Source organism: Chiloscyllium plagiosum, unplaced genomic scaffold, assembly GCF_004010195.1.
Source record: "Chiloscyllium plagiosum isolate BGI_BamShark_2017 unplaced genomic scaffold, ASM401019v2 scaf_948, whole genome shotgun sequence".
Classification (NCBI taxonomy): Eukaryota; Metazoa; Chordata; class Chondrichthyes; order Orectolobiformes; family Hemiscylliidae; genus Chiloscyllium; species Chiloscyllium plagiosum.
This window is the reverse complement of record NW_025212153.1, coordinates 11,036-19,759: the sequence shown is the minus strand read 5'-3', so window position 1 is coordinate 19,759 and position 8,724 is coordinate 11,036. Positions and strand designations below refer to the sequence as shown.

Below are 8,724 nucleotides of genomic sequence, written 5' to 3'. Positions count from 1 at the left end.
CTGTATTTGTGTGGGAGTGCGTGTGTGTGCATATCTGTGTGAGTGCGTAATAGAGAGAGAGTGTATTTATGTGAGAGTGCGTGTATGTATGTCTGTGTGAGTGTGTAATAGAGCGAGAGTGCATATTTATGTGAGAGTGCGTGTGTATGTCTGTGTGAGTATAATAGAGAGAGAGAGTGTGTATTTATGTGAGTGTGTATGTGTATATGTCTGTGTGAATGTGCGTGTGAGGAAGAGAGAGTGTGTATTTGTGTGTCTGTGTTTATGCATGTGTGTGTGAGAGAGGGAGAGTGACAGAGTCCAAATGTGCGTGTGTGTGTGTGTATATGTCTGAGTCTGTATGTGTCTGTGAGTGTGAGAGAGAGAGAGAGTCAGTGCATTCAAATGTGTGTGTGAACGCATGTGTGTGTATGTTTGTATCTGTGTGTGTGTCTGTGTGTGAGGGAGAGAGTGTGTCTGTGTGTGTCTCTGTGAGTGTGTGTGTGGTGTGTGGTGTCTCTGTGAGTGTGTGTGTGTCTGTGTGGCCCGTTACAGCACCCGAACAGTGCGGCCCATTACAGCACCCGAACAGCGCGGCCCATTACAGCACCTGTACAGCGCGGCCCATTACATCACCCGTACATCGCGGCCCGTTACACCACCCGAATAGAGCGGCCGGTTACAGTTCCCTACAGAGCGGCCCGTTACAGCACCCGAACAGCGTGGCCCGTTACATCACCCGTACAGACAAGCCCATTACAGCACCCAAACAGCGCGGCCCGCTACAGCACCCGTACAGACCGGCCCGTTACAGCACCCGAACAGCGCGGCCTTTACAGTACCCGAACAGAGCGGCCTGTTACAGCACCCGAACAGCGCAGCCCGCTACAGCACCCAAACAGCGCGGCCCGTTACAGCACATGAACAGCGCGGCCCGTTACAGTTCCCTACAGTGTGGCCAGTTACAGCAGCCGAACAGCGCGGCCAGTTACAGTTCCCTACAGCACGGCCCGTTACAGCACACGAACAGCACAGCCCGTTACAGCACACGAACAGCGCGGCCAGTTACAGCAGCCGAACAGCGCGGCCAGTTACAGTTCCCTACGGCGCGGCCCGTTACAGTACCTGAACAGCGCGGCCCGTTACAGCACCCGAACAGCGTGGCCCGTTACATAACCCGTACAGACCGGCCCGTTACAGCACCCGTACAGACTGGCCTGTTACAGCACCCGTACAGCGCGGCCCGTTACAGCACTCGAACAGCGCGGCCCGTTACAGCACCCGAACAGCGCGGCCCGTTACAGCACACGAACAGCGCAGTCCGTCACAGCACACGAACAGCGCAGTCCGTCACAGCACCCGAACAGCGCGGCCCGTTACAGCACCCGAACAGCACGGCCAGTTACAGTACCCGAACAGAGCGGCCCGTTAAGGACCCGAACAGCGCGGCCCGCTACAGCACCTGAACAGTGCGGCCCGTTACAGCACCCGAACAGCGCGGCCCGTTACAGCACCCGAACAGCGCGGCCAGTTACAGCACCCGAACAGCGTGGCCCGTTACAGCACACGAACAGCGCGGCCAGTTACAGTTCCCTATGGCGCGGCCCGTTACAGCACCCGAACAGCGCGGCCCGTTACAGCAGCCGAACAGCACGGCCAGTTACAGTTCCCTATGGCGCGGCCCGTTACAGCACCCGAACAGCGCGGCCCGTTAAGGACCCAAACAACGCGGCCCGCTACAGCACACGAACAGCGCGGCCCGTTACAGCAGCCGAACAGCACGGCCAGTTACAGTTCCCTATGGCGCGGCCCGTTACAGCACCCGAACAGCGCGGCCCGTTAAGGACCCAAACAACGCGGCCCGCTACAGCACACGAACAGCGCGGCCCGTTACAGCAGCCGAACAGCACGGCCCGTTACAGCACCCGTACAGACCGGCCCGTTACAGCACCCGTACAGACCGGCCCGTTACAGCACCCGAACAGCGCGGCCCTTTACAGTACCCGTACAGACCGGCCCGTTACAGCACCCGAACAGCGCGGCCCACGACAGAACCCGAACAGCGCGGCCCTTTACAGTACCCGAACAGAGCGGCCCGTTAAGGACCCGAACAGCGCGGCCCGTTACAGCACACGAACAGCGCAGTCCGTCACAGCACCCGAACAGCAGGGCCAGTTACAGTACCCGAACAGCGCGGCCCGCTACAGCACCTGAACAGCGCGGCCCGTTACAGCACCCGAACAGCACCGCCAGTTACAGTACCCGAACAGAGCGGCCCGTTAAGGACCCGAACAGCGCGGCCCGCTACAGCACCTGAACCGCGCGGCCCGTTATAGCACCCGAACAGCGCGGCCCGTTACAGCACCCGAACAGCACGGCCAGTTACAGTACCCGAAAAGCGCGGCCCGCTACAGCACCTGAACAGCGCGGCCCGTTACAGCACCGCCAGTTACAGCACCCGAACAGCATGGCCCGTTACAGCACCCGAACTGCGCGGCCCGTTACAACACCCGAACAGTGTGGCCAGTTACAGCACCCGAACAGCGCGGCCAGTTACAGATCCCTACAGCATGGCCCGTTACAGCACCCGTACAGCGCGGCCCGCTACAGCACCCGAACAGCGCGGCCCGTTTCAGCACCAGAACAGCGCGGCCCGTTACAGCACCCGAACAGAGCGGCCCGTTACAGCACCCGAACAGCGTGGCCCGCTACAGCACCCATACAGACCAGCCCGTTACAGTTCCCTACAGAGCGGCCCGTTACAGCACCTGAACAGTGCGGCCCGTTACAGCACCCGAACAGAGTGGCCCGTTACAGCACCCAAACACGCGGCCAGTTAAAGCACCCGAACAGCGCAGCCCGTTACAGCACCCAAACAGAGTGGCCCGTTACAGCACCCGTACAGCGAGGCCCGTTACAGCACCCGAACAGAGCGGCCAGTTACAGTTCCCTACAGAGCCGCCCATTGCAGCACCCGAACAGAGCGGTCTGTTACAGTTCCCTACAGTGTGGCCAGTTACAGCACCCGTACAGCGCGGCCCGTTACAGCACCCGAACTGAGCGGCGAGTTACAGCACCCGTACAGCGCGGCCCGTTACAGCACCCGAACAGACCGGCCAATTACATCACCCGTACAGCGCGGCCCGTTACAGCACCCGAACAGAGCGGCGAGTTACAGCACCCGTACAGCGCGGCCCGTTACAGCACCCGAACAGACCGGCCAGTTACAGCACCCGAACAGAGCGGCCTGTTACAGTTCCCTACAGAGCGGCCCGTTGCAGCACCCGAACAGCGTGGCCCGTTACAGCACCCGAACAGAGCGGCCTGTTACAGTTCCCTACAGAGCGGCCCGTTGCAGCACCCGAACAGCGTGGCCCGTTACAGCACCCGAACAGACTGGCCAGTTACAGCACCCGTACAGCACGGCCCGCGACAGCACCCGTACAGACCGGCCCGTTACAGCACCTGAACAGAGCGGCCAGTTACAGTTCCCTACAGAGGCGCCCGTTGCAGCACCCGAACAGTGTGGCCCGTTACATCACCCGTACAGCACGGACTGTTACAGCACCTGTACAGCGCAGCCTGTTACATGACCCGTACAGTGTGGCCCGTTACAGCACGCGAACAGCGCGGCCCGTTACAGAACCCGAACAGCGCGGCCCGTTACAGGTCCCTACAGCGTGGCCCGTTACAGCACCTGAACAGCGCAGCCCGTTACATCACCCAAACAGCGTGGCCCGCTACAGCACCCATACAGAGCAGCCCGTTACAGCACCCGAACTGCGCGGCCCGTTACAGCACCCGTACAGCGCGGCCCACTACAGCACCCATACAGACCGGCCCGTTACAGCACCCATACAGCGCGGCCCGTTACAGCACCCGAACAGAGCGGCCCGTTACAGCACCCTAACAGCGCGGCCCGTTACAGCACCCGAACAGCGCGGCCCGTTACAGCACCCGAACAGAGTGGCCCGTTACAGCACCCAAACACGCGGCCAGTTAAAGCACCCGAACAGCGCAGCCCGTTACAGCACCCAAACAGAGCGGCCCGTTACAGCACCCAAACAGCGCGGCCCGCGACAGCACTCGAACAGTGCGGCCCGTTACAGCACCCGAACAGCGCGGCCCGTTACAGTTCCCTACAGTGTGGCCAGTTACAGCACCCGAACAGCGCGGCCAGTTACAGTTCCCTACAGCGTGGCCCGTTACAGTACCCGAACAGCGCGGCCCGCGACAGCACTCGAACAGTGCGGCCCGTTACAACACCCGAACAGCGCGGCCCGTTACAGTTCCCTACAGTGTGGCCAGTTACAGCACCCGTACAGTGCGGCCCGTTACAGCACCCGAACAGAGCGGCCAGTTACAGCACCCGAACAGAGCGGCCCGTTACAGTTCCCTACAGAGCGGCTCGTTGCAGCACCAGAACACACCGGCCCGTTACATCACCCATACAGCGTGGCCCGTTACATCACCCGTACAGCGCGGCCCGTTACATCACCCGAACAGAGCGGCCAGTTACAGTTCCCTACAGAGTGGCCTGTTGCAGCACCCGAACAGCGCGGCCCGTTACAGCACCCGAACAGAGCGGCCAGTTACAGTTCCCTACAGAGTGGCCCCTTACATCACCCGTACAGCGCGGCCCGTTACAGCACGCGAACAGCGTGGCCCGTTACAGCACCCGAACAGCGCGGCCCATTACATCACCCATACAGCGCGGCCCGTTACATCACCCGTACAGCGCGGCCCGTTACAGCACCCGAACAGAGCGGCCAGTTACAGTTCCGCACCCGAACAGAGCGGCCAGTTACAGCACCCGAACAGAGCGGCCCGTTACATCACCCATACAGCGTGGCCCCTTACATCACCCGTACAGCGCGGCCCGTTACAGCACGCGAACAGCGCGGCCAGTTACAGTTCCCTACAGAGTGGCCCCTTACATCACCCGTACAGCGCGGCCCGTTACAGCACGCGAACAGCGCGGCCCGTTACATCACCCGTACAGTGCGGCCCGTTACATCACCTGAACAGTGCGGCCCGTTACATCACCGATACAGCGTGGCCCGTAACAGCACCCGAACAGTGTGGCCCGTTACATCACCCGAACAGCGCGGCCTGTTACATGACCTGTACAGTGCGGCCCGTTACAGCACCCGAACAGAGCGGCCAGTTACAGTTCCCTACAGAGCCGCCCATTGCAGCACCCAAACAGAGCGGCCCGTTACAGTTCCCTAGAGTGTGGCCAGTTACAGCACCCGTACAGCGCGGCCAGTTACAGATCCCTACAGCATGGCCCGTTACAGCACCCGTACAGCGCGGCCCGTTACAGCACCCGAACAGACCGGCCCGTTACAGCACCCGTACAGCGCAGCCCGTTGCAGCACCCGTACAGAGCGGCCCATTACAGCACCTGAACAGCACGGCCCGTTACATCACCCGAACAGCGTGGCCCGCTACAGCACCCATACAGACCAGCCCGTTACAGCACCCGTACAGCGCGGCCCGTTACAGCACCCGAACAGACCGGCCCGTTACATCACCCATACAGCGTGGCCCGTTACAGCACCCGAACAGCGCGGCCCATTACATCACCCATACAGCGCGGCCCGTTACATCACCCGTACAGCGCGGCCCGTTACAGCACCCGAACAGAGCGGCCAGTTACAGTTCCCTACAGAGCTGCCTGTTGCAGCACCCAGACAGTGAGGACAGTTACCTCACCCATACAGCACGGACCGTTGCAGCACCCGAACTGCGCGGCCCGTTACAGCACCTGTACAGCGCGGCCTGGTACATGACCCGTACAGTGTGGCCCGTTACAGCACCCGAACAGAGCGGCCAGTTATAGTTCCCTACAGAGCGGCATGTTTCAGCACCCGAACAGCGTGGCCCGTTACAGCTGCCGAACAGCGTGGCCCGTTACAGCACCCGAACAGAGCGGCCCGTTACATTACCCGTTCAGCGCGGCGAGTTACAGCACCCGTACAGCGCGGCCCGTTACAGCACCCGAACAGACTGGCCAGTTACAGCACCCGTACAGCGCGGCCCGTTACAGCACCCGTACAGTGCGGCCCGTTACAGCACCCGAACAGACTGGCCAGTTACAGCACCCGTATAGCGCGGCCCGTTACAGCACCCGAAGAGAGCGGCCCGTTACATCACCCGTACAGCGAAGCCCATTACATCATCCGAACAGCACGGCCCGCGACAGCCACCCGAAGAGAGCGGCATGTTACAGCACCCGAACAGCGTGGCCCGTTACAGCCGCCGAACAGCGTGGCCCGTTACAGCACCCGTATAGAGCGGCCCGTTACATTACCCGTTCAGCGCGGCGAGTTACAGCACCCGTACAGCGTGGCCCGTTACAGCACCCGTACAGACCGGCCCGTTACAGCACCTGAACAGAGCGGCCAGTTACAGTTCCCTACAGAGCCGCCCGTTGCAGCACCCGAACAGAGCGGCCCGTTACAGCCCCCGAACAGCGCGGCCCGTTACAGCACCCGAACAGAGCGGCCAGTTACAGTTCCCTACAGAGCGGCCTGTTGCAGCACCCGCACAGTGTGGCCCGTTACATCACCCGTACAGCACGGACCGTTACAGCACCCGAACTGCGCGGCCCGTTACAGCACCTGTACAGCGCGGCCTGTTACATGACCCGTACAGTGTGGCCCGTTACAGCACCCGAACAGAGCGGCCAGTTACAGTTCCCTACAGAGCCGCCCATTGCAGCACCCGAACAGAGCGGCCCGTTACAGTTCCCTACTGTGTGGCCAGTTACAGCACCCGTACAGCGCGGCCCATTACAGCACCCGAACAGAGCGGCGAGTTACAGCACCCGTACAGCGCGGCCAGTTACAGCACCCGAACAGAGCGGCGAGTTACAGCACCCCTACAGCGCGGCCCGTTACAGCACCCGAACAGAGCGGCGAGTTACAGCACCCGTACAGCGCGGCCCGTTACAGCACCCGAACAGACCGGCCAGTTACAGCACCCGTACAGCGCGGCCAGTTACAGCACCCGAACAGAGCGGCCAGTTACAACACCCGAACAGAGCAGCCAGTTACAGTTCCCTACAGAGCGGCCCGTTGCAGCACCCGAACAGCGTGGCCCGTTACATCACCCATACAGCGTAGCCCGTTACAGCACCCGAACAGCGCGGCCCGTTACAGCACCCGAACAGCACGGCCCATTACAGCACCCGTACAGCGCGGCCCGTTACAGCACCCATACAGCGCGGCCCGTTACAGCACCCGAACAGAGCGGCCAGTTATAGTTCCCTACAGAGCGGCATGTTTCAGCAACCGAACAGCGTGGCCCGTTACAGCCGCCGAACAGCGTGGCCCGTTACAGCACCCGAACAGCACGGCCCGTTACAGCACCCGTACAGCGTGGCCCGTTACAGCACCCGAACAGCGCGGCCAGTTACAGTTCCCTACAGCATGGCCCGTTACAGCACCCGAACAGAGCGGCCCGTTACATCACCCGTACAGCGCGGCCCATTACGTCACTCGAACAGCACGGCCCGCGACAGCACCCGAACAGACCGGCCCGTTACAGCACCCGAACAGCGCGGCCCGTTACAGCACCCGAACAGCGCGGTCCGCTACAGCACCCGACCAGACCGGCCCGTTACAGCATCCGTACTGACTGGCCCGTTACAGCACCCGAACAGCACGGCCCGTTACAGCACCTGAACAGAGCGGCGAGTTACAGCACCCGAACAGCACGGCCCGTTACAGCACCCGAACAGAGCGGCCCGTTACAGCACCCGAACAGCGCGGCCCGTTACAGTTCCCTACAGTGTGGCCTGTTATAGCACCCGAGCAGCGCGGCAAGTTACAGTTACCTACAGCGTGGCCCGTTACATCATCCGAACAGCACGGCCCGCGACAGCACCCGAACAGACCGGCCCGTTACAGCACCCGTACAGACCGGCCCGTTACATCACCCGTACTGCGCGGCCCGTCACAGCACCTGAACAGCGCGGCCCGTTACAGCATGGCCCGCTACAGCACCCGAACAGACCGGCCCGTCACAGCATCCGTACTGACCGGCCTGATAGAGCACCCGTACAGCACGGCCCGTTATAGCACCCGAACAGACCGGCCCATTACAGCACCCGAACTGCGCGGCCCGTTACAGTTCCCTACAGAGCCGCCCATTACATCACCCGAACAGCGCGGGCAGTTACAGCACCCGAACAGCGTGGCCCATAATAGCACACGAACAGCGCGGCCTGTTACAGCACACGAACAGCGTGGCCTGTTACAGCACCCGAACAGAGCGGCCCGCTACAGCACCCGTATAGAGCGGCCCGTTACAGCACCCGAACAGAGTGGCCAGTTACATCACCCGTACGGCGCGGCCCGTTACAGCACCCGAACTGCGCGGCCCGTTACAGCACCCGAACAGCGGGGCCCGTTACAGCACCCGTACAGCGCGGCCCGTGACAGCACCCGAACTGAGCGGCCAGTTACAGTTCCCTACAGAGCGGACCGTTGCAGCACCCGAACAGCGTGGCCCGTTACATCACCCGTACAGACCGGCCCGTTACAGGAACCGAACAGAGCTGCCCGTTACAGCACCCGTACAGCATGGCCTGCTACAGCACCCGTACAGACCGGCCCGTTACAGCACCCGTACAGCGTGGCCCGTTACATCACCCGTACTGCGCGGCCCGTTACAGCACCTGAACAGCGCGGCCCGTTACAGCACGGCCCGCTACAGCACCCGAACAGACCGGCCCGT

The 8,724-nt window shown here is 62.1% G+C and overlaps 1 protein-coding gene across 1 annotated transcript; it reads left to right on the top strand.

Moving 5' to 3' along the window:
- Positions 1-3,568: 3,568 nt before the first annotated feature.
- On the top strand, positions 3,569-7,637 carry LOC122547320 (histone-lysine N-methyltransferase 2D-like). The gene is made up of 4 exons (XM_043685960.1): positions 3,569-3,782; positions 4,191-5,596; positions 5,689-6,596; positions 6,675-7,637. Exons 1-4 carry the CDS (start codon positions 3,569-3,571, stop codon positions 7,621-7,623), a joined length of 3,477 nt encoding a protein of 1,158 aa, XP_043541895.1. The 3' UTR covers positions 7,624-7,637.
- Positions 7,638-8,724: the final 1,087 nt, after the last annotated feature.